We start from the raw sequence: 16001 nt of genomic DNA, 5'->3' as shown, positions 1-16001 counted from the left end.
TACCGCCGTCAAAAATTTAATAGGGTAGTTTATTTTTTTAAAGGTGCCATTATATCTGAACTGGTACTAGTAGGTGCTGTTTTTGGAGCGATAAAAGCATGTTTTAGAATCGAAATAGTTGATTACTTTTTGGCCTTGGGTCGCTTGTCCTCGGTGCTGGAGGTGTCCGGCAGCAGCAGCACAATGCCCCCACCGAATGCACTCAGCGCTGCGATTGTCACCATCGGCAGGTGCTCATTCAACGCTTTCTGAAATTACATAATAAATAATATAGTACAATAAAATACAAAACATATTAGTTATAGTCTATGGCGCTTTGACATCAAGACGCATTTATCGATACCTTGTACATAGAAATCCACCAATACGATTGACCTGTAGGTCATGTCAAAGAAATGGTCATGCACATATATATATATACACCGTGTTTTTTTTATTTCCGTTAATTTTAAGGCTGCATTCCTGAGCTTAAATTATGTAACTTTCTCAAAGAAACCGGTGTTCTAATTAACTCTATTTCGGAGATAATCAATATACACACTTGCCTAAGGGCCTTATAACAACGCTATATGCAACATTTAATTACTTTTTATCAAAATAAAAATAACAAAAAAATCATAATTTTTTTTACTCGCCTATGGCTCGTGGCAAGATATCTCGGTACTCGTGAAGTAATGACATACTTTCCGGACTAGCATCGAAATGTACTATTATGCCTATTTTTTTAATTTTAATGTCATCCGTGTCACATATGTAAAACAATTTCAATCTACTTGTAAGGAAATAAATACATTTTATCTAGATTCTTTACAGCGTGTATGTAGGCAGAAAATGAACAGTTTTCATAACAGTTTCGCCTCTGGCTAGCTACCCAACTATGCTTATTCTTTAGCTTAGTGACAGACGTCAAACTCCGAAAATAGCGGACACATTTTGGTCTCGTTAGCCTGTCTAGTACATTTATGTCAGTGGTCACGCACACATACCTCCATTCATTCATAATCTCAGGTGCGTCAGGAATTCATAATCTTAATTTTCATATTCTGAATTCAGAACGATCGTCAGACCAAGATAAGTTGCGATTTTGGCAGCCCAGACAGAGCAAGTGTTATTTTGAACGTCAAACTTCTATGAAATTATGATGTTTACTTAACACTTCCACAGGCTTGGCTATCAAAATCACTGCCAACTTATCTTGGTCTGTCTCTTTCATTCTTTCAGACCGATCTGTGAAAATAAAAATTTGAAAAAAAGCGGCTAAGTGCGAGTCTGAGTCGCGCATGAAGGGTTCCGTACCATTTATGACGTATAAAAAAAAAACACTGTAATGTACATCATATATTTTTTTAGTTTTATCATTCTGTTTTAAAAGTTACAGGGGGGGGCACACACATATTTTACCACTTTGGAAGTGTCTTTCGCGCAAACTATTCAGTTGGTGTAGAAAAAAAGGAACCCCCAAAATTTATTGTTTTTTTTTTCTATTTTTGAGTGAACATCTTAATACGGTACACAGAATACATCTACTTACCAAGTTTCAACAGTATAGTTCGTATAGTTTCGGAAAAAAGTGGCTGTGACGTACGGACGGACAGACAGACAGACATGACGAATCCATAAGGGTTCCGTTTTTTGCCATTTGGCTAAGGAACCCTAAAAACGTGCATGAATATAATGACATTGTATGGGATTCAGGGCTTTCTTAATTCAGATTATTAATTCGTAGAGATATTCCGAACGTGTGAGGCCAGCTTAAGCGACATTTATCAATTACAATAACGCCATAATCTACATAGTATATAGATAATACATGCCCAGATTTGTACGAACTATTCCAATCTATCTACTTTTGTTTTTATTCTATCGGTACCTGTCATAGTTGTGATAGCTCAAATGTTATAAATAAAATGTCAAATGCAAATTTTACAACAATTATAAAATTTTCAAGATGTCGGTATTTATACAAATACGAAAAAAATGCTTTATAAAGCTATAAAACACAGTTATTTATGTTAAAAGTTTAAATAATTTACTGTTTGTTTTAGAAAAACATGGTCTTCAAAAAAGCGGCCAAGTGCGAGTCGGACTCGCGCATGAAGGGTTCCGTACCATTTAAGACGTATTAAAAAAAATCTACTTGCTAGATCTTGTTCAACATTTTACCACTTTGGACACACATTTTACCACTTTGGAACTGTCTCTCGCGCAAACTATTCAGTTTAGAAAAAAATGATGTTAGGAACCTAAATATCATTTTTGAAGACCTATCCATAGATACCCCACACGTATGGGTTTGATGAAAAAAATTTTTTTTTAATTTATTGACGTATTAAAAAAAAAACTATTCACTAGATCTCGTTCAAACCAATTTTCGGTGGAAGTTTGCATGGTAATGTATATCATATATTTTTTTTTAGATTTTTCATTCTGTTATTTTAGAAGTTACAGGGGAGGGGACACACATTTTTTCACTTTGGAAGTGTCTCTCGCACAAACTATTCAGTTTAGAAAAAAATTATATTAGAAACCTAAATATCATTTTTGAAGACCTATCCATAGATACCCCACACGTATGGGTTTGATGAAAAAAAATTTTTTTTTAAATTTTTATGACGTATTAAAAAAAAACTACTTACTAGATCTCGTTCGAACCAATTTTCGGTGGAAGTTTGCATGGCAATGTATATCATATATTTTTTTTAGATTTTTCATTCTGTTATTTTAGAAGTTACAGGGGGGGGGGGGGACACACATTTTTTCACTTTGGAAGTGTCTCTCGCGCAAACTATTCAGTTTAGAAAAAAATGATATTAGAAACCTAAATATCATTTTTGAAGACCTATCCATAGATACCCCACACGTATGGGTTTGATGAAAAAAATTTTTTTTTTTAATTTTTATGACGTATTAAAAAAAAACTACTTACTAGATCTCGTTCGAACCAATTTTCGGTGGAAGTTTGCATGGCAATGTATATCATATATTTTTTTTAGATTTTTCATTCTGTTATTTTAGAAGTTACGGGGGGGGGGGGGACACACTTTTTACCACTTTGGAAGTGTCTCTCGCGCAAAGTTTTCAGTTTAGAAAAAAATGATATTAGAAACCTAAATATCATTTTTGAAGACCTATCCATAGATACCCCACACGTATGAGTTTGATGAAAAAAGATTTTTTGAGTTTCAGTTCTAAGTATGGGGAACCCCCAAAAGTTATTGTTTTTTTTCTATTTTTGTGTGAACATCATAATGCGGTTCATAGAATACATCTACTTACCAAGTTTGAACAGTATAGCTTTTATAGTTTCGGAAAAAAGTGGCTGTGACAGAATCGGACAGACAGACGGACATGACGAATCTATAAGGGTTCCGTTTTTTGCCATTTGGCTACGGAACCCTAAAAACAGTGGTACAAGGTTACGAACTCACTGACAAACAGACAAACTTCAATAGATTCGCGACGGTACTTGCAGGAACGTAAACTAATCATACCTATTTATTTATGTATACATTATTTTAAACAATGACATCACTACCGATACTGTAGTAATTGGAATGAAACGGAGGAATGGCAACATTGTACACAATAAACGGTACGACGGTAATTTCTACATTTACCCATTTTACCCAACCCATTAACCTATAATAATAAATAGACATTTACATATAGTCTAATTGTATAGGATACAATTGGACAGTATGTAAATTGCTATTTATTTGCATGCGCTTTACTTTGCAACAACTATAATTAGGTAAGTTATTTGAGCGCTATTGCAATGGGGTGAAAGGTTATTATTTAATTAAATATGTGGTATGTATAAATAAACATTTAGAGAACAAGGAGATCAGGTCAAATATCCAGGGTTTAGCAATCCAATAATTTACCGTCGTAGGTAGGTATTTGTTATCACAAAACATATTTCACAATCTATTCATATATGTAGGTATATAAGACTATACTAATAGTTGTTGTTTTTAACACAAAATACATCGACGTGTAAACAAAACATAACTTTAAATACACCTCATTAAATACTATGCTTACCAGTTTCCATAAATATGGAATGCAGATGAGAGCAATACCCGCTGCAATCTGGCTAGCTCCAACTCCCAAGTTTCTAATCACAGTAGGATACAACTCGGCGGTGAATATCGGCAACATCATATTGGTCGCACCAATCGCGAACTTTCCTATCATGAGGCAAAGTATGACGACCCATTTCTCATCCGAGGACATCGAGCACAACTCGCTAGCAACACACGCGAGACCACACACGAGCATGGTAATGAATATCGGAGCTCGTCGTCCTGCCTTCAACAGAATAGGTATGCTCATAGCTATAGCAGGAATTTCAACGACAGCCAGTATAATAGACGTCATATGGAGATCACCCAACTGGAAGTTGCCAATGTTCAGAAGCAGGCCGTAATAGGCAATAGTCATTGAGAACCATGATAGGAACAGGCATATCGTTCTTTTCAGTAGGTACCCTGAAAACAGCATAAGCACGCTTGGCTCTTCCTCGGGGTTCTCTGCTCTGTGTATGATCAATAATTTGTCTAGATCAGCCGGTAATTCTCTGTTATTGAATTTTGCTACTTTTTGTAGAATTGCTTTGGCTTCCTGCGTGCGGCCCATGCTCAATAACCATCTTGGTGATTCAGGTAAGAAAAACCTGTAATGGAATATTTTTACAAGTTAAATACCTACATTTTCTTGCATTACAGTTATGGTGAGTAAATAATAAATGAATAACGGCAATAGCAATTAAGATAAAAAAATACTTGACATAGTTTGATGGCACAAAACGTATTTGATCGGTTGTGTTTAATGCTCTTACGATATTTATTTTATAAAATTTTGATTCAGGCAAAATTCCCATATATATCAATACTTTATAGGTTAACATACACATAATTATAAAGCAATACCATTGATTTAGTAGTCATATTACCGAATTGAGTACCTCCTCCTTTTGGAATTTTGAAGTGGGTTATAAGGAGCGTGAGCTCTGTCAAGCCAAAAGTAAAGAGAATGTACGAGTATAGCTATATAACCATTAAGCACTCGCAAATAAATTAACCCACTTACCACAAAATCATCAACAAGCATCCCGGCAGAGATAACGAAAGCTGTAAGGCCCTCCAGTTCGGCAGTAAGTAGGAGATCAGCGTCACGATAATATACGACAACGGCAAGGGGAAGAAGTTGCACACGCCCGCGATGGTCACCCACTTCCCTCCCACTAGCTCCACTGACAGCACGAAGGCGGCGTACACGACCGACACCGATACTAGGCCCATGATGAGTCGGACTATCACGTATTGGAGGTACGAACGGACAAGAAGGGACAGGATAGCGAGAATGCTTTGCGCCACCATCATGCCCATCAGGATACGCTTGCGCCCGAATCTGGAATGGGAATACGTGATAATTGAAATAAATTGTGTAACTCCCAAGATTTTTGTTATGTTTGGAAACCTTTTATGGAGGATAGGTCTTAGCCTAAATAGATCGGAGCACATGGATTTTCCTCTTCTCTGCAAATACCTCACCAAAAATGACTTGATTAGTCAATAGGCTACCAACTTAGACGGAGTTACTCTAATTTTTGTGTTTATTCAAACAATTTCAACTTCAACTTTTGAGCGACTAACTAACAGAATTTGACTTAAAAAGATGATTTTGAATATTTGTCATTTTAAACTTAAGGTGACAGTCCATTTCCAACTGCAGCTGCACTACCGTTGCGACATTACTGGTGCGACATTACTGCAGCGGCCGACTGCTGCTGTTTGCGGCGTGCAGTCGCGGCAGCGTTCGTCAGTTGATTGCCAAAGTCAATGAATAATGTCACTGTCAGACGTATAAATAAAATTACTTATTTGTATTTTTTACGAGAAGAAGTAAGTGACGATAATGCTACATGGTACACGAAAACGAAAAACAGTTTGCCTTTCTACAAAAGTCACATTCAGTCGAAGGCAGCTACGCAATATTATTAAAAAACCAGATATTGTTGGTGATCGTTTGTTTGCCGATTAAATGAATAACAATTTAACTTCAAATTGAAGAAATACAATCAAATTACTCGAATTAAATGAATGCAGAGGAGAAATATTTCTTCACTTAAGGTAAGTTAACATTTTGAAATTATCTTCCCCATCCTCTTGACTAAACGCGTGACCACCGCACACAGCAACCCGACGAGAGCGGGACTCATGTTGCTCGTGATGGATACGGTATGCGCACTTGATCCACTTGCATCACGTGATGCAGCCAAATCCAGCCGGTGGTGTCTGCACGTTTTTGGTGGCCTAGTACCGCCTGGATGTAGAAGTCTGCGATAAACGTCCCCTCAAGAAGCTAGGTAGGCTCTTTTATCCCGGGTTTACTTTATTTTTGCAAAGGGATTCGTGGGTTTCGGAGATGGCGATGCGACAAAATAAATTCTCCAATGCTCAGTGTTAGCAAAATATTACAGATTTATCTTTCTGAGTTTTCATATTAAACCAATCTTTCATTAGTTACCTAAAAGTAAAGAATAAACGAATAAATTGATTTGTAAGAGCTATAATTACGCTTAATATTGTCCAGTTTCCTATTTCAAACTAAAGCACAAATTTAAATCTTATAATCGCTCTTGTGTTGCAGGTGTCCATGGGCGACGGCACTCGTGGTCGTGGCAGATACAGTTTATGACTAGACCATATAAAACTTGATGGTCGAGACAAGAAATCCTTTATGAAGAAAGCTATTTACGTTAGCCAAGGGGCTGATAGAAAGAATATTTAATAAATTAATTGGAATAATAAATATTTTCCTCGTGATGGTGTGATAAAATAAATTCGTGTTGCGCTCTGTAGCAAAGTTTGTTTAACCCTCATGCAACTGTCAATACAATTTTATTTTAAAACCGCTGTCGCTTCTCTTGTGGTTCAATTTTGTAATTTTTCTTACGTTTGAGTATCCATATGCTACCATGAGGTGTTAAACAACAACTTTGCCTTTTGTATTTCTAGGTAATACAACTGAATTATTGCTTCTTTTATCACAGAAATGGCTTTGAAATGACAAAGTGAGAAAGTGTCACGATATTATACACCGTGGGCTGGTAAAACCTGATAGTTTTAAAGTTGTATTCTTAATCGCATTTAGAGGCTAAAATATCATACAAATTTTCTGTAATCGGTCTTCTTTCAGAGATAATGGCAATTCTTGCGAAAATTTGTTTCTGCTATAACTTTGTGAAAAAAGCCTTTTTCGCTGCGGCGCTGCCTCTATGTGACTTGGTTTAGTCATACCTTCTGACAAACATTACTCAACTAAAAAGAACACTCGCAATTTTGATCTATATATGAATTAAGAAAACTTTACTTCTTCGTTGTAATGTTTTTTATTTCCGCCAAGATGTAGAAAGAAATAACGTGCTGTGTGCAGAAAATGGCTTTTAAATCGGCTAAAAAAAAAACAGAACATTTTTTTCCCGAATTTTACTAAACATTTTTTGATCCTCAGGAATGCGTGGTTAAGATCTGTCGGATTTTACCAACCCACGGTGTATATAATATGATATTACGACACTTTCACATTTTATCACGCCAAATTCACTGTGCCACGGTACTGTCAGCGAGAATTCAGTAATTAATCCTGTTAAATATAAGCGTCACTGAAACTCCTAAGCACGCCTCCAACTCCAGAAGTGATACATGCGCGTTGCCGACCCTTTAAAAACCTGTACACTTCTTTTTTCAAGAACCCCTACTGTAGACCTTCAGAAAAACCTCGGCAGGGAGCTCATACTAAAGCCGGAGCGCCCGCGGGAGGAAATTCCTCTTAAGCCGCACAGTGCGCGACCATTGTTGCCACTAAAAAATGTAATCTACTGTGGTTTCGTAGTATCCTAACACAAATATAGAGGATACAGAGTAAGCTATTTCATTCGAAACATTTTCTCAGTCAAAATTTGGAAAAAGAGAGAAAGAGGAAAGAGAGAGGAAATTGCATACGACCACTCCGTTCAGTATTAGAATCATCATAGAAATATTATATTGTCACATTTTTATGCTATGTGTACATGATTGTACGATAATGGTTAGCATACCTACATCGATCTTATTCTAACACATAAGTGCGTCCTGTAATTTAGTAGTAGTAGTAGTAAAACTTTATTGTACAAAAATTAACACAAAACAGGAAAAAAACTCTCATCATTAATACAAAGGCGAACTAGTTTTCCAGTTTTTTCACTATTATTAGTTTGTAAATAATTTATATATACATACATAGCTACTATCTACTTATTGCCTACCATGAAAATCTTAATTTGAAAATCATATATTTGGCTCTCTATCGTTCTTGCCCTTTCGAGCTTATAGCTGTTCTCGGAAAACTACGAAAAAAGGAAAGAACTGTTTATTTAATGAATTTATCAGGAAACATTAAACAAAAACAATAAGAGCAACGCCAAGATACAGAGGAACTACCGCGAAACACAGAAACTATCGGGGTTGTTTATCCACGGGTGTAATAAACTCCTTATATTGTAGTGGTTATATCCTCTTTGCTTAGAGCTACTAATATCTGTGACCAAAGACATTTCTGTAAAGATTTGACGTGCGGTTTGCAGTTGCGGTCGTATGTACACCAAACACTAAAAATCACCATGCTACCTGCAGTCGGTCTTGTCATCATTTTACTATGGAATTTGACAATAACACTGACGTATTCAGGCCGCTGCAGTAATGTCGGAGCAGTAGTGCAGCTGCGGTCGGAAATACGTTAAAATTACCATATTACGTGCAGTCGGTACCGTCATTGATTTTACTATGGAAATTGACAATAACACCGACACGATCAGGCCGCTGCAGTAATGTCGGAGCAGTAGTGCAGCTGCGGTCAGAAATGGACTGTCACCTTTACTCGTACATATGCGTTAGGTATGTCATATTTGCACGTAATTGTTGTTAAACTAAAATACAGGGGTTAGGGGTTAGTATGTACGGTCAAGGTGTTAAATATCGATACGGACAAAGCACCAAAAATATGTATACACGACCTTATTGCACATACATTAAAGTAGTGTGTACATATTTTTGTCACTTTGTCCGTATCGATATTTAATACCTTGACTGTACCTAAATAGGCACTGCTAGCAGTACAGCGTTTCATCCACTTTCAGTTTATTTGTCTATTCTTGGAAATGACTAAAAAAACCATAAGAATCGTTTACTAACTTGCAACAGATATTACAATAGTAAAACAATACAACCAATCCTATTTCCTTAACTTAACATTAATAAGGCAATCCGACATACCTGTCGGAAATCCAGCCACCCACTACTCCTCCAATGCCCACACCAACTAAAAACACGACTTCAGCCAAACTAGTCAATCCGGCTCTGTCGCAAACCAAGTTCCACTCCGATATGATGGTGTCTCCCACCTCAGACCGATCGAAGTCCCATTCCTGGCATTTTTGGAATGTATCCAGCAATGGAGCAGTGCCATTCAGTATGCTTTGTACCGTGACTCCCGCAGGAATGTCTCGAACTTGGCAATAGTTATTATTGGGCTGGCTGTAGTTGATCCAATTTTCTATCGGTAGTCCTGTAAAATTGTCAGGCATGCGACACCAATATTTCGTTTCTCTTGCCTGAAAAATAATACAAAATACGAAATTACTAGGGATGTCCCTATATCACACAGATATTGCTAGTAGGCAGTAACTGTCAAGTGATCAGTTATAGTACATTACGATACAAGTGCGAAAAATAGGAAATTCGAAACGAGTGGCGATAAATTAAAACACGACCGAAGGGAGTTGCGAATTACCTATTCGCACATGTATCGTACAACGTTTTACAGTACATATGGCCCTTTAAATGTTCGACACAGTAACGTAATATGCTAACACTATAAATATTATAAAGCTAATGCTAATGCTATAAAGTAGCCCCATATGTACTGTAAAAACATTATTATCATTACATTATGGGACTAGTTCCACAGAAAAAATAAGCAGCAAGAGCAAAGCATAGGGCTTGGTAAGGCTTGTATTGTGGATTTATTTAACCACATTGCTTCTCGTACATGTATATGCTTCAGGATTTTTGTTATATGTCACGCCGGTAAAAAAATACGATAAACTTAAAAAAAAAACATGAGTAGGTAAAATATATTATTCTTTCATAAAAATTACTTCGTGCAAAAAATTCTAAAGCACTTAAAAACAAAGTTCTATTTTGGGTCTTTCATTGAATGTTGTTCCTATTTAAAATACTTCAATACATATGTTAATTTGTAGCTACTCAAAAGAATCTTTAACAATAAGCAACACGTGAGATATCTTCATGATCAATTAGTTTAATAAAAAACCTTAGGATTTTCCATTTGCTTGAATAGCCTCATTGAATACTCATAATACCTACCTAGGTACCTAACTAAAAAAACTACTATTATAATAAAAAGTTTATTTCCATCCAAATTACATTTTTGTGGATACAACGTGATAGAAGTAGGTAATTACCGTGAACGTCGGCAGGTATATATGGAATGTGCAGGGGAATGAGAACAGTGACAGCAGGAACGTCATCAACAGCTGCCAGCGGCCGTAGTTGCCGATGGCCTGGGAGACTACATCGGTCTCCTCCACGGATTTCTCCTTGCTCGCTGTCCCGGTCGGGATTACTGGAATATAGAATTAAGAGATTAATTATACGTTTGCGCACACGCCACCTGATGATAGGCGGATAAAGAAAGTATTAATATATGAGCGCATAAAATAAATCCAGGATCTAAATCAATATTCGTACTCGTCAATTTCAGCAAGTCCTTGAATTCGGGACCGTAGCGAGTTTTAATAAATTATAAAAGTTTAATAAATTGTTATCCATAAAACCTTCCATACTTTATATTAAATCCCAGTAAATTAATACACACTTTTACAAATTTAAACTAAAACTAAAGTAAACCTATCTTAACCTATGGGGTCTAAATTATATCTACAAAATATTCCCTATGCCGCTGCCATTTGGGAATGTGCCCATAAGACTTGCCGCGCTTCCCTGCTAGATGGGAATGCCGATGCTCTGAGCGCAATATATAATTGGTATTTATGTTTAATTTATTGTAAAACTTTATAGAAGGTACAGTATTATTTCAACCTATATAAAGTATAAAATATAATACTATGATATAATTATATTATTATATTATATTATAAAAAGACATTCTGATAAAAAATTATAACTAGAAATAAGCCCTATGTCCCGTTCCGACTGTCACCTGATCCAATTCCAAATGTGCCAAAAATGCTAGCGGCATTGCCGCGTTGCACAGCTAGCGATATTTGCTGAACCAGGAAAGAGCCGGCACGGGGGTCGCTGCCCCTATCTCTCAAACGTCGCCCCAAAGTACTAATAAGTTTTTTGGCCTCCACACACCAAGGCCCCGCAGTTTCTATTGCGACCGGAACAAAGTCGTACGCTGGTACCAAGTTTGCGTATTTATTATATTTTAATTTCGCAGCACTCTCGGCGGCCGCGCCTGCTAATTTGCTAGTATGGGTGATGTGGGAGGGGGCAAAGGTGCTAACGCAAGTGGCGTCCCAAATCAGGCTGCGGCCTTTTGCCCAAGGTACCAGCGTAAGGCCGTCCGGTCGCTTACCGTCTGTGCGGCTTAAGCCCTGCGGCTCCAGGATACATGGTATATTGGCCGAGACCATGGCACGACGGATCAGCTCGTTGATGGCGTTATGTCTTGGTATTCGCCCCGCACATCGCAAGCAGCTTAAGCCGTGGTGCCCATTAGCCTCGACCATCGTCCCGCAGATGCAGCGATGGGTTTCGCATACCTTGCATCCTAGTCTTAAGGCCACTCCGACTCTTAATGTGTCATCGTCTAAAAAGGTACCCAATTGCGGAGAAGGTAGTGCGTGCAGCCAGGCCCCCGACTCGGGTTGCCTAACGGCTTTTAGTCTGGCCACATCTTCTACTTGTGGAGCGCTGTTCAATAGGCTGAAATAAGTGCGCTCACACAAGGTGTTGTCCCAAGGTCTTTGCAGATCGGGGTTGTCCGGGCGTACGGCTCCAGAACAGCGGGTCGTCCACTCAGCTAAGGCCTCCTCTACGAATGGAAGACAGATTTTGCCACCATTAAAAGATAATATTTTAGTGACAAGTCCTGTCGACGCATGAGAGGAAGCAAGGAATGCTACAACTCCAACATCGTTCATGCTACGGATTCCTAAACCCCCATAGCGGATAGGAAGCGTTGCCTGGCTCCATTGTGCTTCATGCAATTGGACGTTTAGGATGTTTTCAAGACCTTCTTTGAGTGTGGAATCATACTCTTGAACATCCTGCTTAAACATCCACGTTGGCGCCGTCCGTAGAGTGTAAGTTACTCGCGGCATAGTGAAGCAATTGCGTAACAATATTAGAGATACGTGCGCTGAAAGGTGCTTTAGGCGCTCGTAAGAGGATCTTAATGCTGAAGTCTTTTCCTGGAGCACCGATCTCACCCCTTCTGGAAAAATCGGTGCACCAAGGAGGCAAAAGGATGATTTATCTAGGACCGTAATGCCTGGAAGTAAAGGTTCGAAATTGGAGACGGAGTTCATCGCAGCGGTACTGCAGGCAAACAACTCGCACTTCGCTGGGTTTATTTCCAGGCCAATAGATTGCAGGGCTGGCAGAAGTCTGCCGACGTCGTTGAGAACAACATCAGAATCACCTCCTATAGTGCCATCGTCTAAATACCAGACATTCAGAGGTGATTCTAATGTTGTGATCAAGCTTTGTATAGCTAGGCAAAACACAAGGGGGCCCAATGGATCACCTTGCTGAGCGCCGACCTGTGACGAGATGGTATTGTTATCGTAAAAAAGGTTGCTCGGAGCCGAGTAGCATTGGAAAAGAAATGGGTACAGAACGGGGGTATGGTTTTTCACTTGCTGTAAAATCGCATCTCTTTCAACGGAATTAAAAGCATTTTTGATGTCCAGCTTTATAATCACAACGTTATTATTCTCGTGTGACATTGAAAAATGCCTCGTTGCGTGGATTGCCGCCTCGCAGCCTAATGGTGTGCCGAAGCCCATCTGGACAGGCTGAAGAAAACCTGCCATCTCGTCTCTCACTGACCGACAGCCCAATTTGGCTACGAGCCGTCTTAGAGTTGTACCTATAGCAATTGGTCTAATTCCTCCGTCTTTTTTCGTTAATGCACACAAAGACGCTCCGTAAAGGTAGGGACAAACTTGGGGATTGAGCATACCGCGTAAGAGGAAGTTGCAAAGTTTAGTCAGTGATTCAAGGAGTCTGGTTCCATTATCTCCTGCATTGGGAGACACGAGTTCTTTTAGATGCTGAGGGCGAAGACCATCCAATCCTGACGCAGAGCCGTTATAAAATGAGCCAATTGCATTGGCCACGTCTGAAGCTGAAACCGTAAGAAATTGGTTTGACTGATCGGGTTCAGGCGGGTAGGTGAGTTGCCTAGAAGGCGAAGGATGCTTGTCCCTCAATGCGTTTAATGTTTCAGCATTCGACTCGGCAAGTGATGAATCTGACAATAGTATACGAACTGCGCCTCTTAGGTCTCCGTCGTGGACTTTAGCCTCAATTGTGTGGTAAAGAGAGCGAGGTTTTTGATTCAGCGGATCAGGAAAATAGACGTTTAATTCGTCAATATTTTCTTTCACTTTCGAGGTTAATGATTTGCCCGAGGTCCTACTCAACATCGAAGGTTTGATAGAATTCCTCGAGGAGTTGGGCTGGCAGGACTAGTCCACCCCACATGTCACGCAAAATAGGCGCCAGTCATCGAGCGAGCGAGTTGCGGAAAATCACCCGAATACAATACAATAGGTAAGTAATTGCCTGTGCACTTTATTGTTGCTTACTATTTCTTGTTACTACACTCCGACATACTCGTATTATGTAGCCATGGTGACTATTCGTTTGTAATGTAATAGCCCACAATTCGCAAAGTAAACCAACCGTAAAGTAAATTAATACGAACACCAGGTACATGTTTCCTCTTATTTAAAACATGTTATCCTTGCGAAATATGATCAGATTTTTTAAGGAACTTTTTCGATCCAAGATCATTTCCGTAATCTAATGTACGGACATGGTTTGATGTTTCAAACTGTAACATATAATCGTATAATATACGGTATCATAAATTCGCCGATTATGTTCAAAGTATTTATTCTAGTACTTTATTATACGGCTAATCTCCCGATATTTTTTCATATTTTTTTGATCTTTGGTTCGAAAGTTATGGAGGGATAAACATTATTTCGGCCTTTAGATACGGTTTTTCCCAGAAGTATTCAATGTATCCAAAAAAGTTTTTAGAAACAAAAAAGTTATTTTTATAAACCTATTTAATGATGTGCAACACGTTGGTAATTTCTGCATTGTTTTTGTAACAATTAGTTACATGTATGGAGTGCCCCCTTAAAATTGATTTCTTTTATTTTAAATACTTAATCCAGTAGCGACTTACAAAATATACTTATATTTCATTATTTTTTATCTTCTTTTTCTTAATATTATAGGACATTGTTACACAAATTGACTAAGTCCCACAGTAAGCTCAATAAGGCTTGTGTTGTATATATAATATAAATATTTAAATACATAGAAAACACCCATGATTCAGGAACGAATATCCGTGCTCATCACACGAATAAATGCCCTTACCAGGATTTGAACCCGAGGCCATCGGCTTCATAGGTAGGGTCACTACCCACTAGGCCATATAGGTCGTCGAATTTATATGCCCATTTCAGTACTGTAAATAGTTTATACCCACCAATTTGGGTATAAACGAGTAAATCCGGGTATATTGGATAAATACTGAGTATTTACTTGGTATTTACCCGTGTATATTACAGTGAGTAAACCGATCTCTATACACTACACATTCACCTCGGGATGGGGTCGAAAGACCCCACGCAAAGTATGCTTAACTACGAGTTACGTAATAATAGCCACAGCGAAAATGTTATCACTAGCTTCACTATTCAAATATCTTGTAAGTTACATTTAAATCACTTCCGAACATCTGATTGAGAATACAAAAATATCTTTGGTTTCATATGGTACCTATATACTTTCGTAACTTTGATGATAATGCAATAATATGACTTGATAGTTGACAGGCGTGTGCGGTGTACCATGCCAAATATACCTAAACACCGGAGTAATGTGAGTCTAGCTAAAGGATTCAATAGACCAAAGATACCCAGATAATTACTCTCCTGTTACACTATCTGTTTGTGTTATACTTACTTATAATTTAACCCTATTCTATCCGACGACAACCGAGCATGACACACCATAATTTACTTTTTATAACCTAGGAGCGTCCATATTTTCATCATCTAGACTTCCTATTCAGCATCAATTGGGCTTGATAAGGATGAAATTGAGGCACGCTCTGAAGGTAGCTCAGAAAACTCAAGAAGCTATTGACAGGAATCTTAACAAACAAAAGGAGAATAGCTAATAGTGGTTATGAAAAATAATTTTGTATTGTCAACTAATATTTACTTATTCCAGCACACATACATTTCTATCATTATAGTTACCTAGTAGTTGTCTATGATATGTGAGGGATAATTTTACTGATCGCTCTTTTTTTATGGCCTGGTTACGAGACCTTTAAACCAAACTTATTATTATAAACAAATAAGATATTTGTTCTAACAAAACAATTTGTTTTTATGCTGGTCGTAATTTGCGGTTTTTGAACGCATCATATAGAGTTTATGATATGTGTGTAGATAAAATAAAACATAAGGAAGCAGAAAACTGTAGTAATTGTTTATTTTAAGATTATTATAATGTAATGTTTACCCAGGTATTGGCTGTTGTATTTATAAATGTTGTTATGTATTTTTCATGTCACTATATGATGTTACTATAATGTTTTATTGACTTGTAAAAGAGCCCTTGAGGCCAGGCCTATTTGCAGAATAAGTTTTT

The 16001-nt window shown here is 37.9% G+C and overlaps 2 protein-coding genes across 3 annotated transcripts in view; both read right to left on the bottom strand.

Moving 5' to 3' along the window:
• The window catches only part of LOC133522765 (organic cation transporter protein-like), an 80456-nt gene that overhangs the window by 4327 nt on the left and 60128 nt on the right, over positions 1 to 16001 (bottom strand). For both annotated transcript variants that reach the window (XM_061858208.1, XM_061858209.1), the window contains exons 2-6: positions 10529 to 10689; positions 9318 to 9655; positions 5092 to 5412; positions 4045 to 4675; positions 127 to 248 (exon numbers count right to left, since the gene is read on the bottom strand). In XM_061858208.1, coding sequence (XP_061714192.1) covers positions 127 to 248; positions 4045 to 4675; positions 5092 to 5412; positions 9318 to 9655; positions 10529 to 10689 — 1573 coding nt within the window. The remainder of the gene's footprint in view (positions 1 to 126; positions 249 to 4044; positions 4676 to 5091; positions 5413 to 9317; positions 9656 to 10528; positions 10690 to 16001) is intronic.
• Positions 1 to 16001, bottom strand: part of LOC133522773 (uncharacterized) — a 195338-nt gene that overhangs the window by 147321 nt on the left and 32016 nt on the right. The window lies entirely within an intron of this gene.

This window comes from Cydia pomonella, chromosome 11 (assembly GCF_033807575.1).
Source record: "Cydia pomonella isolate Wapato2018A chromosome 11, ilCydPomo1, whole genome shotgun sequence".
NCBI classification, from domain to species: Eukaryota; Metazoa; Arthropoda; class Insecta; order Lepidoptera; family Tortricidae; genus Cydia; species Cydia pomonella.
The sequence above is the reverse complement of the archived record's forward strand: the minus strand, read 5'-3'. Positions and strand labels throughout refer to the sequence as shown.